Source organism: Rhinolophus sinicus, chromosome 3, assembly GCF_057876585.1.
Source record: "Rhinolophus sinicus isolate RSI-liver-muscle chromosome 3, RSI-T2T, whole genome shotgun sequence".
NCBI lineage: Eukaryota > Metazoa > Chordata > Mammalia > Chiroptera > Rhinolophidae > Rhinolophus > Rhinolophus sinicus.
In genome coordinates, this window is record NC_142503.1 from 200,494,938 (window position 1) to 200,514,309 (window position 19,372).

Consider the following 19,372-nt stretch of genomic DNA (forward strand, 5'->3'; position numbering starts at 1 on the left):
TTTATGAATTTCCAAAACTAACACGATAGGCTACTTATTATCTGCCTCTCTGAATTCTGAAGGAGGAGACATTTTTCCTTATAGTGTCATGAGGATCTGAACAGATTGTCATGCGATCACTTAGTTCCCACTCCTGTGACGGCTCCAAGGAGTGAGGTGGCTTTGCCTCGCAGGGCTCCCCACAGGCCATCATTTAGTTCCTCCAGTGCAGTCGCACTGGTTACATGAGGTTCTAGATGTTTTGAAGCTTTTTAAATGCAAAGTCCAGTTCTGGCAGTAGGTCCTGTGACATGGACCTTTCTTCCCACGTGACCACTCAGAATTTTTCTCGTTTCTGCCGTGTCTTTCCTTCTGTCTTCACCATGATGTAACAGTATGTGAGCCCCGATATGGTAAAGACGCACAGTGTTGATAACACTTTGCCAGCCTGGCCTGATGTGAAATAAAATGGATCATACACTTGCATATACTCATGTTTCATATACTGTCTTATTTGAGATGATATCTTAATGAACTTTCTGAAAAACTAAGTGACTTTGGACAGTTCATCCCATAAAATACGTAAAATGGAATAATCTTTCCAGGTAAGATTGACAATTTGTATCAATTGGACCAGGGTTCTCAAATGTGAGCATGCATTAGCATTTCCTGGAGGGTTTGTAAAACCCAGGCTGCTAGGCTGCACCCTTGAGTTTCTGATACAGTGGCTCCCCCTCCCCCAATTCGCCTTTCTAGCAAGTTCCCAGTAGTCATAGTGCTGCTGGTCCGGGACCGGTTGTGAGAATCACTTACTAGGCATTTCTGGAGCAGTGTTTGCAGCTCCCAGTGGGGTGGGGCACAGCCAGAGAGTTACTGGGCCCCTTCAGGTGACTCACTGTGCCACTTCTGGTGAATTACTGGCTACTTCCGGTTTTGACAACCATAGGCTCAGGTGAAGAGTGTGGATGCCATTGGGAAGAGTCAGGGAGTCAACTTGTTCTTTCTTTTGTTTTATGAGGAAAAAGTTGTGTAGCTTTCTTAGAAAAAGTTCATTGGCCAATTAAGTAATAGAATAATTAAATCTTCCAGAATAGAATTTACTTGTGAATTGGTTTGATTTTATCCTTTGTTCTTGAGTAGTTCTAAGCAGCAAAACACTTCTTCAGAACTTGGGCAGCACTGGTGTGGGACTCATGGAGATGTTCTCGTTTTGTCCTGATTGGGACATTTTGGGAGTGTTACTCGGGACAAACACACCAAGGTCTTTGTTTTGGTGTAGTTTATTCAGTGAGAACTTAGTGTCTGGCGTTGGCCAGGCTATTCTCGTGGTCCTGGCGGTCACGTGGGCCGTGCCCTGGGCCTCGGTCCCTGGGCCTGTGTCTGTCTGTCTGCACTAACCTTCATACCTGTGCTTGGGCCTCACAGCAATGCCTTCACCTCGGAGTAGATCAGTGTTCACTGTTTATGTCATAGGTAGTTCAAATTCAGAATAACAGGTCCTGTCGGAAACACTTAGAAATAACCCCTGATAGTGGTTATTTTAGCTTTAAAAGCTAAGGTGACTTTCTGTTTCAGGACATCTGTGGTGGTGGTAAGCAATTACAGTAATTTTACAATTGTTTTACAATTGTCCATAATTTAAGTTCAGGTTACAGGTAATTCATAGGATGTTTCATCACGTATTTTAAAGGGGTTCATGGGAGAAAAAATTAAACATATGTATAAATCACTATATTTCTTTAAATGTAAAGTGAAATTTGTTTTAAGTTTTGATTTCTAAGCAGAGAAGTAATAGCTTCAGAGTTTTACTAATGAAGAATGTTTTTCCCTACTTTCAATATTAAAAAATACGTAAAATACACTTATTCATGTGATCTCAACAGTGAACATCAAGCATATCTCTCTTTAACATGGTCACTTAGGGTGATGAGTGTTACACGGGACGTTGAGGTCCCCTTCCTGACACTTGTCCGATGAGGCGCTGTGGATTCACTTGCTCAAGTCAGCGGGGTTGCGTTGGCAGAGCCTCTTGGCTCCTACGAGCCAGGTTTTAAAAAGTGGAAATACAGCGGCACTAGGAGTTTGCATATGGTGCTTTAAGAAAACCATTTTTACTGAGAAAGACACACAGAAACTGTGCTTTTCTCTATTGGGCGTTAAATACAGTTGTACACGGGATGTCCATGCTCAGAATTGGGTGGGGACATCCCAGTGCCAGTGAGACGAAGGCCCAAGTCCATCAGGGCCGGTCCCAGAGTCCCCTGGTGGTAACAGGCCTTTGCGGGCGGCTTTGCTGTGTTTCCTGCTCCTGGCTGACCAGTGTGCTGATCGTTTGTCCTTGCATGTCCACTGTCCCGGCTGCAGCATGAAGCGTGCCAGTTCTCTGAATGTCCTTAACGTGGGTGGCAAGGCAGCGGAAGACCATTTCCAAGTAAGGAGCCCTGCCCCCCTAATGCCCTCGACCGCCTGGGCCAGGCCAGGCGGGCTACACCCCTGCCATTTTAGCGGGGCCTTGCCAACACTAGCATGTTCTGGTTCTTAGATGACAGGCATCATGGTGACACTTCGTATGCTGCACTCACTTGACTGAATTGTGGGGACAGTCACGCTCTGAATGTTCTCAGTGTGTTCATCGATGAGCTATACAGTTTGACCTAGTTAAAAATGAAGTGTTCTGATAAAGTATCAACACTTGGCCAGTTCTGATTTGTATTGTTAATTTGTATGATTTGGCCTTTAACAAGTTTATGACTAACTTACTGTCTAGTCAAGCTGTTGTTCAATGTTTTCAAGCCATTCAGAACTTTACTGACACAAGTCACTGACTCGTTGTCACTGGGACACCGCAGCCTTGATCATGCTGTCAGCTGTGCGAGTCTCGCATGGACAGGTCACCTTAACACTGGTGGGCCTGTTCAACATCAAAAAGTGCCTGCTTATTTTCCGTTTCTTTTAAATGTCTCGTGTGTCCGTGGGGTACGGCTGGGCCCTGTTCCTCAAGTGCGCCGAGCAGACCAGGCAGCCTGAACTCACACAAAAGAGAACTTTTTGTGCCTTAGCAGTTACCACTCGTCTGCTTGGGACCAGACTTCCTGGTCACCTCACCTGTTGAGCCAGCAGCTTTCCCAGTCTAGCCGACACACTGACGTTCACCAACAGTAACTGGCCTGGCAGATACGCTGACCCCGCATCACCCCAGCACCCGCGGGGGTGGCTGTTCCCCGGGTGCTTCTCACCAGGCCTTTGGTGAGAAGCTGCAAGGCGTTGACAGGAGGCTGTTTTAAGCGCTCCTGGTCATGACAGGAAAAGAAGGTGCTTTGTTTAAAGGGCCTGCAAGGACCTGTCTTCTCATTCCCCTTTCCTGGGGTTTGCTCCTGCCCATTTGAGCGCCAGGACTCACTCTGTGCTGCCTTAGAGCCGTGCAGCTTTATTGTTAGAGCTGAGACCACTTGAAGTGGGGGTCATTCAAAGTACTGGTGAAGTATAATTTTTCCATTTGTTTTTTTCATGCAGGAACGAGATAATTGTCTAGCAGACTCCAGAGCTCTGAGTGCCAGCCACACTGACCTGGCCCCCTGCGGGCCGAGGCCGAGCTAGATAAACCCGAGGCCCTCACGGCTCGCCAGGCCCCTCCGCTCGCTTCCTTTTCTAGCTAGTGGCCTCCACCACCCACAGGAGGTTCTCCCCGAGTTCTGTTTCCTAGTGGCTGAGAGCGGCCGAAGCACAACCGTGAGACCCGGCAGGCGCGGTGGCCCCAGGGTCTCCAGGGCAGACGTGACCTGGCAGCTGGCCTCAGCACGCTCGGAACCGGCCGCTGGTCACGGACACATGTACTTTTTGCCACGACACCAGATCTGTTTTAAATTTTAGTATTTGTAATACAATACTTAATAAGCTGTAAATTAAGAATCTGGAACCTTAAGCTACATCCCTTGAGAGCAGTATCTCATGAGCCGCGGCAGTGGTTGGCACCTGGAATTTAGAGGAAAAAAGTGATGAGAAATAGGACAAGGGAATAAGTTGCTGGTGGCCTCCACTCCCTCTGCACACTGCTCCTGGGTCCCACTCCAGACCCGTCCTGCTGGACACTTCCGGGCGCCCACGGCCACCCCTGGAGCCTGTTATCTCCTGGCCCTGTAGGTAGAGGTGCATGTTTTCATTGAAAAGCATTTGTTGTGGAGTTAGGTAACAGGGTGGATTGTTATGGGAACATTTTCAAATCAACCCTGAGGCATTATCCCTGAAGGGGGCATAGGCCTCACCTGTAGGGTCAGAAGACACTAAACAAGACAGGACAGTAGTTCCAGACAACTGTTCCAGGGCACGTCCTTCCACACTGATGAGCTGAAGAGGCATCTTTTAGATTCGGTGGGAAAAACTGAGCGGCCTTGGGAAATGCTGTTAGGCTCTATGTTTATTTTGATGCAGCGATGCACGTGGTATCAGCAAAGGCCCTAGTATTTGTTTATTTCTAGTGACCTTTCCCTCGTGCTCAGCCCTGGGCTGGGGAAACTGCTCAAGGGGCTCCCTGGTGCCTGACGGGTGTTCACGGTATGGGGGCGGGGGATTCTGGGGGATTCTGCTGGGACTCACTGCTGGTTCTCTGGGGGTTTCCACTGTGGGGGCCCTCTGGGTGACTCGCTACAGATTTACTGGGGGGCTCATTCCAGGGGTGCCCTGGTTCTACGTACCCTTCAGCCTGAGCGTGGACTTGGGGCTGGAGGCAGCAGCCCTGGGGTTTTGTCCCAGCAAGGCTGGACTTCAAATTCTCTTTAAGTTTCCTGTAATTTAAATATTACCTCGTGGCACAGGCTGCTTGTTGGTGAAAATGCACTTTTGCCCCCAGATGTCACTCTAGCCCGGGGTTGTGCCCGTGGGCTGGCCGGCCCCTGCAGCCTGGCCCCTCCGGCTGGGCTCTGTTTGGGCTCCCAATGCACTTAGGTTTTGCAGGTTCTCATACATGAGCACTTGTTTTCTAAATGCTCTCTGGACGTGTTTAAACAATCCGATGGGTTGTGCAAAACCACAGAAAAAAGAGCAGAGCCATGCGTAGACACTGGCTCTTTGAGACTCACACTTCGGGTTCACACGTGGCGTTGCCCCAGTGCAGTGTGTCAATCAGGAGAGGGACCGGAGCTGTCTGCTTCCTCCTCGCAGTCCCCAGCCACAGAACTGACACCGTACATTTAAAACCCACTCAGTGCCCCCAGTGACAGTTCCCTCTGGAGCGCCAAGGCCACTTAGGAAGAATAAACATGGGCTCAGAACAGAATTTAATTCTAAGCTCCGAGTTGCTGGAAGCAGACCATCTTTGCAGGGGCCTTTTTCCAACCTGAGCTGGCTTGCAGCCCATTGGCCATTTCCCTCTGAGGGTCGTCGTGGCTTTGCAGGTTGTGCAGAAAATGGGTAAGTGGCGAGGGGGCCTCCTGAGACCAGGTGCAGCACCGTTCATGCCTGGGGGAGCCACCAGGGTCTGCGATTCCTGATTTGTGAACTTGTCGCACAGTAGGGAAGAACCAGGTTGTAACCCACTTCCAGTCTGGCAGCCTGAATTCTTTCTCAAGGAGAGCAGCAGTGGGCTCAGCCACCCTTCAATGTCTTCTCCCGGTGAGGGGAGCCTAAGAGTGCTAGCCCTCGCTTCCACATAGTTGAGTCCCCCAGAGGGGACAGACAGGAAGTGGCTACAGCTGTGTGTCTGCTGGGCCCACTTCCATGAGTGTCTCAATGGAGTCTGAGGGCAGAGGTCCTGGAGGAGCAGGCCTTCTGACCCCTCTCCGGGCCTCCCCAAGGCAGAGAGGGATGGGAGGGGGCGGTTTCTGTCGCTTGTGCTTTGTTTACAATATTGGAGCAATTCAGTTATATTCTGGAATTTTAAAAAATCCTGTCTGTTGGGTCAGAAAGCTGCTAGGAATGTCATGTAATTAGAAATTCAGTGTTGGTAGTACAATCAAATATTGCTAAGGATAGTTTATAATAGTACAGGTCTCATTGTCAGCCTTACAGGCAGTTCCACACGAGGCTAACTTCTAATGTTTCTACTTTTGAGCAGTGCACTGTACGATCAGATTTGAGTACTGTAAAGCGGCACACGGTAGCGCCCACCAAAGGCGAGCTCAGGTCAGCAAAGCGAGTCTGGCTGGGCAGACATCATCATCCACGTCACTGGGCTGATAACAGCGTTTTGAATTCATTCCCCAACATTACTGGGGAGCACCAGTGGTTTCTACAGTGTAGAACAAATGCTCAGTGGGGGTAGGGGTGAGGGTTTCTGAGATGGGGGGTGCATAGTGACAGGTGCAGGCTCCTTAGGGACTGTCGGTGTTCAGATCTGTCCGGTGGGTGGGCACCCCAGGACCTGTGCATTCTGTCAGCTGACGGGCAGGTGTGCGGCGTGGCTTATGGTCCATTCTGCCTTAGACCTATAGTTCTTTCGTCGTCATTCATGTGACTTCACTAGGAAACCATTGGAATTGTTTATATTTAATGACAAAAATAAAGTGTTTTATTTTCTCGTGTGAAGTGCCTGCACTTCTGCAAAGGCTCTTTGTAAAACCCCAGTCCTGAAAGGACTTGCCTAGTTCACCAACTATTCTTTTTCAAGGGTCACAGACTACTTTGAAAATGTGAGGAAAGTTATAAATGGGTCATCCCGCTCTAGAAAAATGTCCAAACAGAAGTGTCAGTCTAGTTACAGGGACTTAGAGCCCCTCTCCCAGTGCTGGCACCGGCCCAGGGGTTGTGGTGTGTGCCACGGAGCTGTAGGATGGCCAAGTCACTCAACTCGTCTGTGCCTCAGTTTCCCTGAGCAAGGACAGCAACAGGAACCATCTCCCCGGATTCATGACTTAGGACAGTGCCTGGCCCAGAGCAAATTGCCACTGAAAGGGTGCAGGGGCCACAGCTGTGCCCCCACAGCACATTTACCCAAGGCCTATGCTGTGCCCGGCAGCCTGGGAGGCACCCCCACTCAGCTCTGCCCACGCACAGGCCACATCCTCTGGGCTGGGCAGTCACGGCCCCAGTGACCGCTGGACCTCGTGTCTTCACGACCCAGTGGTCAGATTCTGGTTTGTACCCAGATACAGCAGGCCCCTGTGCTGACGGGGGTCCCGCTTTCATCTGGAGGGAAGGCCCCCACGGGCCGCAGTGAGGAGCTGGGTCTGTGCAGGTGTCCCTGCCAGGGTGGATGCCCCACCAGGCCAGGGCTGAGGTCCTGCCCTGAGGCCAGGCTTGGGGAGGCACCGAGGACCTGCTGGGACGCTGCCCTCTCTTAGCCCCAAACTGGTTTTCCGAGCAGATGGGCCACCTTTCACAAGCCGGTGCCCGCTGTCTGCACCTTTGCCCAGCGGTGGCAGGTGGCAGAGGCACGCAAAAGTAACCCTTCCTGTGGCCGACACCCCAACAAGGGGGTGAGGCCAGTGAGGGACTCACGTGACCATGGCCCCAGACAGTGGGGAAGGGCACAGCCTGCAGGAAGGGCAGCAGCCCATCGGGGGCATGGTGGAGACCCCGTTGGGCAGAGCCCCAGGTGCCAGAGAAACTGTTGGCCCCTATCCTGGTGGGAGCTGATGTGGACAGGAGGCAGAAGGCTGCTCCTTATGGGGCCAGGGCTTCCAGGAGACCACTGTAGACACCTCGCAGGGACCAGTGCAGCCGTGGGGGACAAGTGCTCTGCTCTAAAAGCTGGGTGCCAGGACCCAGTGGCGAGGAAGGCGGGTCCTCTATGCTCACTATCTTCCCGCGATGAGAATGTAGAGCTGACACCCTCGAGGAGATCGTAACCCAGCAATGGCTGAGCCGAATGCCTCGGTCGCCTGCACCGTGGAGTTAGCCGGAGAAGCTTTCTCAGGACCTGGCTGTAGTCCTGCCACTGTTGCATCAGCAGGACTGGGTCCCAGGTGTCCCTTGCACGCCCTCGGCAGTGACTGTGTAGGAACAGGATGAGGGGGGCAGGTGAGGGGCGAAGACCACGCTCAGGGTGCGGGTGGGGTGGCTCTGCATGGCGATGGCGTCCTCAGGGCGGTGCCGGTCAGCCATCAGCCTCATGAACAGCTGGTTGGACCAGGCGATTCCAAGGGCCGGAGACAGCCGCTCCTCCCGGGCCCTGAGGCAGGAAACAGGCTGGTCACTCAGAACTGTGGCCACACCACCCCCAACCCCCTTCCCAGGGGCCTGCTCACCCTGGTGGCCCAGGCACCGCGCCCTGCTCCTCCACAGCCTCTGTCACCTGGAAGGGCCAGACCAGGGTCAGCTGCGGGGGCTGCCGCCCACTCCCCAAGTGTCTTCCCCGGAATCAGCATGGGGGGTGGGGAGGGTGCCTACCTGGTTGACGCACAGCACAGGGCTCTGGTAGGTGGCACTCAGCTGGCGCAGTGCAGCCCCCAGCGCCTGTAGACGCCGGGCCCTGGGCGCCGAGGCTGGCGTGTCAGACTCACAGCGAAATGGGGCTGCCACCGAGTCGATGACCAGCAGGCGGGCCATTCCCCGGGACAGCAGCACTGGCACTTTCTTGCTCACACACGCCAGTAGGGTGTCCTGGGGGCCGAGGGAGGTGGCCGTCACTGCCCATGCAACCTGCATCCCCCTCTGCCTTTGGGGCCATCACAGTGACCTGGCCTCTCTCTTTCCATGGCCTCACGCCTGGGTGACCACCTGGACCTGGCCACGCGGCCAGGCCAAGGCCAGCCTGTCACTGCCATGGTAACTGGGATGGCACCCTTGTCAGGCAGAGGCAGGAAGCAGGTAGCAGGGCTGGGGGCCAGGGGTGGGGGGTGCAGGTGTCCTGCACCTAGTGTTGCCCTGAACCTGGAGGCCCCTGGGCTGTGTCCTGGCCGAATACCGAGCAGTGGACAGCAGGCGGGGACCGGGGGTGGGGTTGCAGGTGGCTCCTGAGCCAGCCCTGCGCATCCTCAGGCCCTGAGCCCTGTGTCCCAAACAGCCCTGGCTGGGCTCTGGGACGGCAGGCGCCCTCAGGCCTGCCCCTGGGACTGCTGGCCTGGGCTCTCAGGCCTGGTGCCGGGTGGCCAAACGCTGGCCATCCCACCAGAACCATTAAGAGCTGTCAAGCGGGTCCTCGTTCTGAAGTGAAAGTGAGTTCTGTGCTTCAATCTCCAGGTTGTCCCCAGTGGAGCCTCTCTTTGTGGAAAACGACAGCAGCAGTAGTGGCCTAGAAGACGCTAACATGAATGTGAGTCCTGCACCCCTTCCCGGCACAGCAACACCAGGGCACCGGGAGTGGGGGCGGGGGGGGGACAGGCGTTGGCCATGCCTGCATGCTTCATGGCCAGGACTCCAAGAGGGGCCTCGTCTGGAGACCCCGCCCTCAGAAGCCCCCTAGCAGGGCCCTGGCCTCCGTGGAGGCAGCAAGCCGACCGCCGTCTCGGCAGACACCAGGCAAGAGGGCTCCCACCCCCACCCCCACCCCCACCCCCACCCCCACCCCGGAGCTGGTTCCAGAACAAGACCGAGAAATGCCTGGCCCTGACCCACCGCTTTCTCTTGCAGTGAAGCTGAGCCGGCCTGGAAGCCCCAGGACGACGCTGCTCATGGAGGCCAGAGCCCGCCCTGTGACAGCCAGAGCACAGTCACTGAGGCTGGAGGGCCCTGGGCTGCGGCCTGCAGCACTAATCTCCCGCGTCCCCGCGTCCCCATGCCCTGGAACTCTGTCACACTAACAACCACACTGCTCAGCAGGACGTAGTGCTCACAAAGCCACGGCCAGCTCGGCCCCTAAGGGTGGCAGGGCAGGTACAGCCACTGCCCCGGGAAACCCGAGGCCACGTGTGTCCTGAACCTACATGGGAAAGGCCTCTAGCTGCCACCCCACGTGCCGTTTATTCCGGGGCTGTGTGTGATAATGTATTTTATTGTAAATTTTTTAAATATTAAAGTTTATACGCCTTATTCTTCACTGGAAGTTCTTTTTAGAACAATTCTTAAGCCCGGGGAGCCAGGTCGCTGGAGAGAGCCTGCCTGAACTTATTTTTGCCGCACTGGCTTCTGCTCAACTTCCCACCTTTACTTCTGAGTCCCTTCCATTCATCGCTCATCCCTCCACCAAACCGTGATCTAAGTTAAGAATCTGACCGGGTCTCCGCTTCCCCTGCCTGCCTGGCCTGCCCAGTTCCCCAGCAGCCCCAGCCCCTGGGGACAGAACACATGACTTGGTCACTTCCAGATGTGGTGTCACCCCAGCGATGAACCAGGCAGTGGTGAGCGATCTGAGGGAGCTTGTCCAGGCTGGTGCCCGGTAGGCCCTGGCCAGGTGGGGGGGCCCCTTGTGCCCCAATAAGGGGCTTCCCTGTCCAGAGGCAGAAGTAAAACCCAACACAGAGTCCTCCTGTCAGGACGGCGGGTCCTGTTCTTGTCGCCTCATGGTGGCCAGGTGGGCAGGAGGTGCTTACCCCAATTTCCAGGGGACTGAAGGGCTCACCCATGTCAGGTGCCCGCCCTTCCCCACTCCTCACGGGTACGGTCCAGGACGCCCAGTTCAACCTGAACTTCAGGTAACGAACCATGTTTATCTGATGCACGTCCATCACAGCGTCACTGGCACTGGTGACTGACCGGGATCACGTGGGGCCCCACCTACTGCACACTCACCACGTCGGCTGCGTGCTCGATGAAGACGTGGTTTCCAAACTTGATCTTCTGGACCACCTCCCCCGGGACATCCGTCCGCAGGCTCTGCTGCTGGGCGATGAGCTGCTGCAGACGCTTGCTGGGGAAGGCATCCTCGGTGCAGATGTACACGGCCCCTGGGGAGCGAGGTGCCGGTGAGCACGGGGAAACCGGCCTACGGCCGCCACACAGCCCTGCACCTCTGCCCTCCAGGGGCTTCCCTTCGGGTCCAGGAGGGAGGCAGGCGGGTGCTGGTCTCCTACCCACAGGCACCTCACTGACAGGACGTCACCCCGTGAGTCTGCCCCCAGGCCGTCTTGAGTGGCAGTGAGTGGATTATCGGGGCCCACGGGCTTTTGGATGCAGGGAGATGCCCTAAAAGCTCCACTGGGCACATGTTTTCTGGATCCACTTTCAGGGCTCCTGCTATGATCCCGGCTCCATGGTGAGAACTCTGTCTTTGCTGCGATTGGAACAGCAAGTAAACAGGTAACGGGCAACACGCCACAAGGAGCCTGAACACCAGGCCAGCACACCGCCTGGGGTCCTGCAGCCAACGACCAGCGACCACCCTAAATAAGCCCAAATGTTACGGCAACTGATTGTCAACAAAGGTCCCAGGACAATCCAATGGGGAAAGGAGTCTTTAACACGTGGTACTGGGACCACTAAATAAGCACGTGCAACAAAACGAAGTTAGGCCCTTACCTCACACCATACACAGAAACTAAACCAAATGGGTCAAATGTGAGAGCACAGACTGTAAAACTCAGAAGACAACATGGGTAACTCTTCATGACCTGGGGTTAGGCAATGGATTCTTAGATACGACACAAAAGGCACAAGTAAGAAAAATGGATAAACTGGACTTCATCAAACAAAAATTTTGTGCTTCAAAAGACACCATCAAGAAAATGAAAACAACCTATGGAAAGAAAATGCTGCCAATCACCTATCTGACAAGATTCTAGTATCCTTATTATATAAAGAACCCTTACAACTCAACCACAAAAAGACAACCCCAATCTTAAAATGGGCAAAAGATCTGAATAGACATTTCTCCAAAGAAGATACACAGATGACCAACAGGCTCATGAAAAGATGCCACTGTCATTAGTCATTAGGGGACAGCAAATCAAAGCCACAGCGAGACCACGTCACACCCACTAGGACGGCTGTCATCAAAAAGACAGGTGTTGGCGAGGACGTGGAGAAACTGGAACCCTGTTGGTGGGAATGTAAAGTGGTGCAGCTGCTGCTTAAAACAGCCTGGCAAGTCCTCAGAAAGTTAAACATGCAGTGACCATGTGACCCAGCAGCCCCACTCCGGAGCGCCCAGCCAGGGGAAAGGAGCCCAACGTCCCCGGAAGCCGGGCACACCCACGCTCACAGCAGCACTGCTCACAAAAGCCAAAAGAGGCAGACAACCCAAAGTCCAGTGGACACACAGCAGGGTGTCACTCAGCCCTGAGGGAACGAGGCACTGACAGGTACCCACATGGATGAGCCAGGCCCATGACATGGTGCAGAGTGAAAGGAGCCAGACACAGAGGCCACACGTCTGATTCCATTCCTGAGAAATGTCCAAAACAGGCTAGTCCACACTGAGAGGTGTGGTGAGAACTGGGAATGACATGACAGGGAACAGGGTCTCTGGAATTAAATAGTGGTGATGGGTGCACAACTTGCTGAATGCACTAAACCACCCGGAATTCCACACATTAAGAGCAAATTTTATGTATGTGAATTATGTCCCAATTATAAAAGAAAAACCAGGCCGGTGAGCTGGCTGGACACTGGCTGTGCCCCACCAGGGTTCCAGGCCCACAGCTGACCTTCCCAGCCATCACTGCGCCACGCATGGCACAGGCCTGGGCAGATGGACACACATGGTGCACACACCGTGTGTGCACTGTTTGTGAGGGCATGCGTAACTTTTAATTTTGTTCCCACAGAATTTCAAACATAGAATTTCAAACAAGATAGCAAAGGCATCCCAGTCTGACTCTGTGAGTAGCAAGTCCACCTCCTTAGCCTTCCTCGGCACGTTCCAGATCATTCCTGGGGGCAGTGCCGAACCCGTCAGGAGGCCCACGTCAGTCCCTGGGCAGCTGGGAGTGACCACGTCCTCCACGGTCCAGGAGAGAGGGCAACTGCATGTGCGTGGGTCCCCAAGCTCCTTTGCCCATCTGGGCATGTTTTGTTGGGAGAGCTGTCCCCACCCACCAGAGCGGCCAAAGTGGCTTCACCAAGCTGGCGGGGAGGTGGCCTGTAAGGAGACCCCAGCCGAGGGCAGCAGGCTGGGCAGACAGGGGCTCCACGTTTTCTTAAACACAGGATTTGTAATAACTCCAGACCTCTTTGCCATTCTTTTCAAAATCAGGGCTTTCAGGTTTGATTTGGGGAAACGTGGTTTAATGTGGTCACAGTAGCCGTGGGGCCTCCCCTCTTCATGGAGACGTCCTGCCAGGCTGTCTCCTTTTCCCCTCTGCCACTGGGATGCTCATGTGTCCGTCTCCTTTCCTGACACCTGCCTCTCCGGAAATGGGTACTGGTCAGCCTGACACTGACCTCCGCACCTGCCAGCAGTGGCCCATCCTGCTGGTTCTTCTTCCTGCCTCCGATCCATGTCCCCAGAAACTCACTGTCACCTGGGAGCTCAGCTCCTTAGCTTCAAGTCCACCGGCTCCCAGTGCTGGGGTCCTTGCCCATGTCTGGCGGACCTGGGAGGCTCCATGGAGACCGGTGCAGCTGGGAGCATGGGCCTCAGACCCCTAGTGGATTCCAGTCCCCTGCAGGGGTCACGAGTAATCCACCCAAGATCATGTGACTGTCACCAAGAGAAGAGACCCTGGATGGTACAGTGGCAGAGGAGGGGGTGAGAGACCTCCCTGCCCAGACCAGCAGTGGATGAGGCGGCCTCCTTGTGGCAGGACCATGTCAGGCTGGGGGTTGAGAGCGTGGGCAGTCAGGGTATGTGGCGGGCCTGTCGTGTCCTGGAATGAGGGACACAGGAGGGACCCTGGGGAGGGTCCAGGCCATGTGAGCTGGCCTGGTCCCAAGCAGGAGCAGCAACCACGGGAGTCGGAAAGCACCCACTGTGTGCTAGGCACACACTGAGTACAGACACAGTCCCGGGCTTGGACCCAGCGTGAACAGATGCCAACAGGTAACTGGCAGGAGAAAACGGGTCCCCGGGGACCCCACTGGGCTGAAACATCAGGAGTCATTGTGGAGGAAGGTGACCAGGCTCAGGAGAGACTCAGGATTGCGACCTGACGGCTGAGCCTGAGCTCTGCCCACCTGCCCCCCGACCCCTGCTCCACCCAGCCCACCTGGCACAGCCCCCAGCCCGCCCAGCTGCCTGAGAAGGCAGACGGGCAGGACCTCAGCCTGAGTCGCAGCCAAGAGCCGATGTGCCCACAGACTGGCGCCAAGGGCACTGGGGAGCGAGGTGGCCCCCACCCGTTCTGAGCACTCGAGTCTCGTCTCACGGCAGCTCTTATGCGGGTGAAGTGACGACCTCCACTCTCAAGGTCAAGGCCATCTACTTGGGCACCAGACAGTCTGACAGTGCTGCAGAGGGCGCCTCCTCGGCCACATGCTTCCCAGAGATGCAGGGACAGGGGATGACGCAACAACACCTGCCTCTGGCATGAGCACCCCCACACTTGGTCAGGAGACCCCTGCACTGAACCCACATGGCCAGTGTGGCTGTCAGGCTCGGTCCCTGCTCTGCAGAGCTAACTGCGATCAAAGGGGAACAGGTGGGATTCCCAACCCTGTCGGGATCCCAGCTGTGACAGGGACTTGCTGAGGTTCAGCGACAGATGGCAACAGGGTGAGGAGGGGGCCTGGCCTCAGAAGGTGGGTCCAGATCTGCCCCTGGCTCTGTCCCCAACCCCTGCAGGTGCCAGCTCTGGCTCCAGGGCCCCGTCTGGGAAGTGAGGTAACAGATGGGCTCAAAGGTGCGGCAGTGGCAAAGTGCTGCCATCCCGAGTCGCATGCAACTCAGAAGCCACTCAGGAGTCACACGGTGCACTGCTGACTTATCAGAGCCGGGAGGTCCCAGGAAACACGTTCACTCTAATATTCTCATATTCTATAAAAACAACTTGAATTTCTGACGCTTGGGCACCCAAATAGGCAGCCTTGAAAACCCCCTGTAATGCCAGGCCCAGCAGGTCTCATGTCACACACACCAGCTGGCACCACTGCCCTCGGACCTCACCTGCCCAACAGTTAGAAGTGAAGAGCTGTCGCCCTGCACACCTGGCTCTGGGCCAAACGGCTTGCAAGCTGGTGCTGTGTGAACGCATGTCAGCCCCACAGCCCCAGGGACCACCTCCAGGTCCGCATGGGGGCAGGGGCTGGCCAGCAGGGCGCGGCTCCTAGAGGTCCCCCCACTCCCGAAGGAACCCCTAAGCGGTGTGAAGGAGGGGACGTGAACTGTAGGAACCGACCGTTGGTCCCAACCCTGATGGAACACAGCCAAGAACAGAGCTGACCCCTGCCCGCCGCCAACCCGGCAGCTACTCACCGGCCTCCAGGCCTCCGTGCTGCCGTGGGAACTGCACCGCCAGGCAGAGCTGCAGCGCCAGCTGGGTCTTCCCGGCCGAGCTGCGTCCCGCCAGCTCGGTGATGCCGTCGAGGGGCAGGCCGCCGCGGAGGAGCCCGTCCAGCACCGGGCAGCCCAGGCTCAGGCGCTGGTGCTGCGCGGGGAAGCTGTCCTCCAGCCGGTGCAGGTCGAGGGCTGGGGAGGGCGGGGCGTCAGGCAGGTGGGCAGGGCCCGAGGGCGAGGAGGGGGCCGTGGCCCCCGCTAGCTACAGGGAGCCTGGGCTCCGCCTGATTGCCAACTCCCCCTGCTTCCTGCGCCCCTCGGCCTCGTCCTTCCCAGAACCCACCCACGGAGCGAGGGCCCCCAGCACGGCCCCATCCCCGTGCGGCCACCACGCCCGGGCTCCTCCTCGGTGCCGGCTGTGCACACGGCCCTCAGCTCCTGGCAGGGACGAGGGCTCCAGCTACGCCCGGCGGCGCTGGCAGAGCAGACCTGTCGTTGCCCACCTGTGAACACACTGCGGCCCCGCAAGTGTGAGGAGGCTGTGCTCAGCAAGCACTGCACATCAGGGCTGGGGAGGCCGGTCAGTCTCTGCAAGTCCGGTCCAGAAAAATGCAAAACCTCCTTTATGGATTTCAGTTTGGCTGAAATTATACAAATTAATTACAGCACAAGGTCAGACTACAGTAACGCCAGGCAACACAGCAGTGACAAGAGGTGCGTTGTCTTCCAATTCTGGGGACCCGGTGGGCAGGGCTGGATCCATCTGCTCCCTGACCCCTGGGTATTGTGTGATGATGACCACAGGACAAGGAGGGAAAGGGCCTGGGGGAGGCCCACCCCTGCGCTGCAACCGAGGAACCAGGTGGGCAGACGGCCTCTCCTAGGTGGCTACGCAGTCCCACGCCAGGAGACAGCTGTCAGGAAGCCTGCACACGATGCACTAGAGGCTGAGCTAGAGGCTGAGCCGGGGTGGGGGTGAGTGGGAAACACACACGAGGGAGGGGGTGCAGCAAGGACACCCATTGCCCCAGCCGGTGGCGGGCACGGCGGGGTGGCCAGCAGGGCTAACAGAGAAAAGAACGTGTGAGTGTGACAGCGTCATGGGCACCGCCTGGGGCGGGGGGGGGGGGGGGAACGGAGGATCACACAGTTAATACATCCAGAGGACCTGGTAATTTGGGAGGAGAGTCGATAAATTAAGTTTGGGTTTGGGTAAAGAACATTACTTTCAAACTAGTAGAAAGAATAAAATGTCTGCTAAAACTATATCCAGCCAGGCCAGAAGGCAAAAAAGAGAAAACAACACACAAATAAAACAGTACAAATAGCTTAACATAAATGGAGAGTTAAACCCAAATTTATCAGGAATTACCTTAAATACATATGCCCTGAATGTTCCAGTTAAAACACAAATGTGGTCAGACTGGATGAAAGGAAAATCAAAACTACTGACATACTCTTTGAAAAAAGCAACTGCTAAGGAAGGGCGGACGAGCAGGGCTGAGACTCTGCCCCGTGCAAGACATTGCCACACGCTGTGGCACCAACCCCCAGGTGGATCAACCAGCATCCTAATATGGAAGCACGCCTGACACATGCCCTGGAGACAGAAGATGAAGGGCCCAGGACGTCAGCCGCACAGGGAGCTGGGGATGGACATGCTAGGAAACAGAATGGGTGAGCTGTCCCATCCTTTGAGCATTTAGAAAAGAGCCACTGTTTGACAAACTGACTGGAGGATTTGGGAAAAATCAGTGAGAAGGACCCAGAGAACACAGCATGTGAAAAAGGAGGCAACTGGGGTGGGGGGGAAACAAAGGTGGTACAAGAAAAAAAACAGTCATAACCCCTTCTGGTTCTGAGATGGCCATTAGGTCCCCACTCACAACCCTGACATCTGGCGTGACCCAAACTGTGTTCCAACTGTGGGGGTAGAGGTGGAGGAAGTAGGGGTACATGTGGGGTGCAAGCAGCCAACCCTCACCCCGTATAGAAATCTGAGTAACTGGTGATACCCACACACTAAACACAGCAACGTAAGCACATTCTCTAGAAACCCAGATATAATTACAAAAAATTACTAAAGGACTCACAAATGGCGAGCAGTTACGGTTCACTTTTAGATGATATGCACATGTTAATTGGATGAAAATAAAATTAACTTTAAAATAGTCCTTTCAGTTAAACACACACACAACTAAACAGCCCGCACACGGTCCAGCATCAGTGCACCAATCAAGACTGACTGTCTCGGGGAAGAGGGAGCAAAGTAGGGACCGACACAGGGACAGGCGATCTCGGTGACTTGTTTTACTTAAAGTATATACACCTACACAGGTACACACCTATTGCATATAAGTAAGTACCAAGAAATATACCTTTCTTAATTGCAGCAATAATTCTGGGATTCAGGTCCAGTTGATCCAAATCCATCTCTTCAGCGTGCTGACCACAAAGATGAGGAACTTCCCAGGGATACAAATTCTGATGCACTTGCTGTCACCTCAGCAAGTGTAGCAGTGACAGTGGCCTGGTTCACCGGCAGCCTAGAGGTTGGAGGACAGATGTCAAGTACCAGGAGTGTCACTGAGTTAAGTGTGAGACAGCACTCCTGTTGAGCGGTCCTTTGGTAACTCAGAAATCGTGGACTCAATCCACACACTGATGCACTCGAAGGCTCCCCCCCCCCTCGCCCCCACCTACTGCAGTCTGGTTGCCAGAGCACATGGCTGTCCCGTTTCGTGCCCTGCAGAGAGCGCCAGAAGTGAACAGGAGGTCCAGCCCGAGTCCTGGCCCTGCCCTGACCCACCTGTCCTGGGTGAGGATGCTGTATAAGTTGGAGATCCACGTGCGCTGGGCTCACTCAGATGAAGTGTCCCTTGCATTCGCCAGTTTAATTTCCCTTAAATGTGTCTCCATGGGAATCTGGAAAGAGTGGAAAAAATGAGTTTGGAATCTTGCAGGATGCTGAGGGGGTCGGAACCTCGGTGATCACCAAGCTGTCTCAATGGAGAACAACACAGCCTGTGTCCAGCGAGGCCTTGCCCTCAGCCAGCCATGTGGGTGGCCTCCTCCAGGGGCCTGAGCACTAAATGCAGTGGGGGACTGGAGCCCAACCTGCTGGCTGCTGCAAACTCAGCCCAGGGTCTCCCAGGAGCTTTCCTGCAAGCCACTCGGTAATCCCCTCACGGCCTCCCAAAACAGCAGGACATGCGAGGACCAAGACCAGCAGCCACTTGGGCCAAACCCAGGGTGACTGTCCACCACAAGTCCCAGTGCTCTGCTGACTCGCAAGTCCCAGTCTTGGCTGAGGGGAGGTACACACCTGAGGGCTGTTCCTTGCGATGTCGAGAATACTATATGGACTTGGACAATATGAGGCTATTTTGAAGCTTCAAGAACCAGGTGTCCTGCACCCTCACACTCGCAGGGTCTGGTCTGGCACTGGCGAGGGTCGTGATGACAAGAGCCTACAGTGCCGATTGGTCCCGACAGCTTGGGAGGCAGCTGCTGGGCAGGAGAGAACTGGTCACTCACCACCCTTGACCCCGCCGTCTCCACCTCTAAAACACCACAACTTCACAGGGTCCTGGTTCACCTCTCACCCCACCGCCCCTTAACTACTGCCATAGACCAAACTGGCCCTGAAGCTGGGTGGCCTCTAATCCCTGCGGGGTGACAGCCCCGAGGATCGAGCTTCTCACCCCGCTCACGAGTCCGGGCTGCACTGGCTCCAGGTTCCTTCCCACTGCCAGGGCCCCGCTAGGACCTCTGCCCCAGCTGTCCCTCTGCCCGCCGGCCCGCGGGTGATGATCGCGGTTCAGGGCCTCCGGGGCCCGGGGCATCGGTGACCCGCGGCGCCGCCTTCCCCCATCGGGCCCCCGCAGGGGGACCCCACTTGCCCTCTCCCGGCTTCCACTGTGCCCAAGGCCACTCTGGTGTCCAACACTCCCCCAGCCCCCACCCTCCGCTCCCCACATCCCCGTGCCCCTACCCCGACCCCTCCGAACTGCCACCTCTCCCACCTCGCGCTTGCTTCACTATTCACGCCGTCCCGCCCCTCAAACCTCCTCTTCCAATGAGTGCTAGGCGCCCCGAGCCGGATAGGCCAATCAGAGAGGAAGTAGTGGCTACGTCGCAGACGAACTGGCCAATCCAAAGTCTCACTCGCTCCTAGAGGGGCGGAGCGTGCCCGGGCCCGCCCTCACTGAC

The 19,372-nt window shown here is 55.6% G+C and overlaps 2 protein-coding genes across 18 annotated transcripts in view; one reads left to right on the plus strand and one right to left on the minus strand.

Moving 5' to 3' along the window:
* The window catches only part of KLC1 (kinesin light chain 1), a 56,250-nt gene extending 46,368 nt beyond the window's left edge, over positions 1–9,882 (plus strand). For 7 of the 16 annotated variants that reach the window (XM_088797553.1, XM_088797545.1, XM_088797548.1 and 4 more), the window contains 2 exons: positions 9,094–9,166; positions 9,484–9,882. In XM_088797553.1, the coding sequence (XP_088653679.1) occupies positions 9,094–9,141 (48 nt within the window). In that variant the 3' untranslated portion in view covers positions 9,142–9,166; positions 9,484–9,882. Of the gene's footprint in view, positions 1–2,343; positions 2,411–3,492; positions 6,499–9,093; positions 9,167–9,483 lie in introns of those variants that run through there. The other 9 variants (XM_088797539.1, XM_088797544.1, XM_074326823.2 and 6 more) reach the window with 5 other exon arrangements.
* Positions 6,439–19,287, minus strand: XRCC3 (X-ray repair cross complementing 3). 2 transcript variants are annotated; one of them, XM_019747179.3, is made up of 10 exons: positions 19,186–19,287; positions 18,486–18,667; positions 17,970–18,085; positions 17,539–17,706; positions 15,664–15,801; positions 15,140–15,352; positions 10,582–10,736; positions 8,302–8,514; positions 8,160–8,206; positions 6,439–8,083 (listed from the first exon to the last, which is right to left on the minus strand). In XM_019747179.3, exons 4-10 carry the CDS (start codon positions 17,591–17,593, stop codon positions 7,858–7,860), a joined length of 1,047 nt encoding a protein of 348 aa, XP_019602738.2. In that variant the 5' UTR covers positions 17,594–17,706; positions 17,970–18,085; positions 18,486–18,667; positions 19,186–19,287; the 3' UTR covers positions 6,439–7,857. The 2 variants fall into 2 exon arrangements, with proteins under 2 accessions (XP_019602738.2, XP_074182967.1); XM_074326866.2 differs by lacking the exon at positions 8,160–8,206.
* Between the last annotated feature and the right edge of the window lie 85 nt (positions 19,288–19,372).